Source organism: Penaeus monodon, chromosome 25 (assembly GCF_015228065.2).
Source record: "Penaeus monodon isolate SGIC_2016 chromosome 25, NSTDA_Pmon_1, whole genome shotgun sequence".
NCBI lineage: Eukaryota > Metazoa > Arthropoda > Malacostraca > Decapoda > Penaeidae > Penaeus > Penaeus monodon.
Window position 1 is genome coordinate 32,233,594 of NC_051410.1, and position 2,563 is coordinate 32,236,156.

At 52.6% G+C, this 2,563-nt stretch overlaps 1 protein-coding gene across 1 annotated transcript in view; it reads left to right on the forward strand.

Moving 5' to 3' along the window:
* The window catches only part of LOC119589149 (mucin-12-like), a gene marked incomplete at its 5' end in the record, with an annotated part of 115,175 nt that overhangs the window by 98,972 nt on the left and 13,640 nt on the right, over positions 1-2,563 (forward strand). The window contains 1 exon segment of the mRNA XM_037937724.1: positions 149-1,393. Coding sequence (XP_037793652.1) covers positions 149-1,393 — 1,245 coding nt within the window.

The following is a 2,563-nucleotide window of genomic DNA, read 5'->3' on the forward strand; positions in this document are numbered from 1 at the left end:
TCCACTTGCGCTCAAGAATGTTGACAGAGGTTTATTTAGAATTCTTTCTGCCTGGCCTGGGTCAGCCTGGCTGATGCCCTCTGTAGAATTGTGTGTGTGTTTTTCTCAGAATTTATGCAAAACTAATTCTTACATCCTGATATTGCAGGTTGGGCAGGCCACGCGCGGTCTACATCAACGACCGTCAGTTTCACAGCAGAGGAACTGCGGGCGTTCAAGGCTCGACGCGCCCACGCCCACACGCAGGAGGCTTCTCACAGTTCCGACAACAAGGAGAATGCGCCTCGCCCGCTGCACCCATCTCAGTCGTCGCCCTCGCTCTCCTCCTCGACGGCTCTGCGCTCTCTCGCCAGCGAGGGCTCCACGACCTCCCTGGCCAGCGGCGGCGCCGGCTCGTCCTTCACCTCGGGTCGCAGTGGCTCCCCAGCCTCGCCCGCGAAGCTCAGTCCAGCGCATTCGTGGCGGACGTCGCTGGACTCCCTGCACCGCCCTCCCCTCTCGTCCCCCTCGCCCCCCGCCACTGCCACGACCTCCAGCGACGCGACCTCTAGCTCCCCGCGACCCATAACCCGCGCCACCAGCCTCGCGGATCCACTCAACAAGGAGGAGGCGGCAGCGGCAGCCATGTCCGGAAGCGTGTCCCAAGAGGCGCTGCACCTTCCCTCGACCTCAAGCGTCAGCGAGTCATTGAACCGCATCGCCGCCATAAGTGATTCCCTTAGTCGATCTACCAGTGTAACCGAGTCCTTGTGCCGCTCCACGAGCCTCACGGAGACGCCCACGTCCACGCACTCCCGCGCCAGCAGCGTCAGTGAGGTTCCCACGTACCTGTCTAGTCCTCCCGCCGCCCCCGCCAACAGCACGCCCGCGGCCCCATCCTCACCCACGTCCCCGGTGCCTCACGATGGCCCCGTCACCGCCCACCCGGCCACCGTGACGGAGGAGCCCTCGCCCAGGCCCTTGCTCAGCACCCCCAAGGCGCCGTCCTCGCCCAAGTCTCCGCTCTCCACCAAGTCTCTCTCGTCCAAATCCTCGCTCTCGCCCACGCCCTTATCTCCCACGTCGCCTCTCTCGCCCACCACCTCCAAGGCTCCCTCGTTCCCTTCCTCCTCAGCCTCCACAACGGCGTCTTCCACACTTACCACCACCATCTCCTCCGCAACTACCACCACCGTCTCCTCCTCCACCACTTCCTCCACTGTCACGAACAGCACCCCCTCGTTCCCAGTGACGTCGCCCTCCATGTCTCCTACGTCCTCGTCAGCAGACAAGTCCAACATTGTGGTCTTGGGCTACGGGCGAACGCGGTACCAGGAAGAAATCGACTGTGATCAGCTGTCCAAGGACTACGCCCCTCACCTGCTCCTCGACACGAAGCTCCGGGCCTTGCTTGGTGAGTACCTCGGCAGCAGACACCTGGCCTCGTCTTCTTGTGCACTGCGAGGACGATGGAAATGTGTCTGGCATTTTATTTTAGTCATACCGGATTTGGTTTTCTGTAAGATGACAAGCTTGGTCTTTCTGTATCTTTGACGATCGATTAGATATCCAAATGTTTTTAAGTTACACAGCGATTAGTTTGATTAGCGGTGAGGACGGAAGGAGAATATCATAGTAGAATGACTAAATTATATTACCATGGAAGTTTGTGAAATTAAATAGTTAAATAAAGTTCGTGTGAAACTTCATATATTTAAGTCGACTTATCGCAAAAATCAGCAGGGCTTTACATTCACTAGCGGCTGCGACCTCTGGTAAATAAACAAGCATCTTGACAGTGTATACAAGGCACGATAATATCTGATTCGCCCACCCAGAGGAAGGCAGGCGTTTTCTTTTGCGATATTTTTGTTCCTTACAGATTAGTCGATGATATTACATACAGGTAATGGAGTGTAGATGTACGATATGTAGGAGCTTTTTGAACAGTAGAACCTTCAGTTTTCTTTGTGTAGGGTATACTAAACTGTTCATGCTACGGGCTGTCATAGAAAGTGGGAAGCTCGCGAGAACTGAGTTTGATAATAGAAAACGGAGACCTGTAAGCGGTACGAAGATGGGTAACTAAAAGAAATTTATTAAGATAATAAACTTCGCAGTGCATCTTGGATTTTGGACATTTTATTACATACAAGTTAATTACATTTTATTACAGTTTTTTAACATGAACTTTTTTTTTTATTAATTAACTTTTAGTACTTACATATATGTTCACTGCCTACAATGACAAGTTACACGCTTACAATAAGATTGTCAAGTCATATTAGAGCCGAGTTTTTACCAAAATGTTATACAAAACCATGCGATGAATGAAAATGAGGCGTAAGCAGCAAGCACAGTGAGGCATGTTTACGCCGTCTACGCTTGGCTTCCTGTGACTGTCATCATCTCTTGCGTTGTTTTGAAGTTCACGTCAGAGTAAGCGACAACCTCATTACCATGACCTCCGTCCACTCTCACGCCACTCGCCCTAAGTCAGGTCAGGAAGGGTTTACAATGGCCTAGGGTTCAGTCTCACCTGAGCCTCTTAGGCGCCGTGTTCTGCTCATATGAAAACGCACGT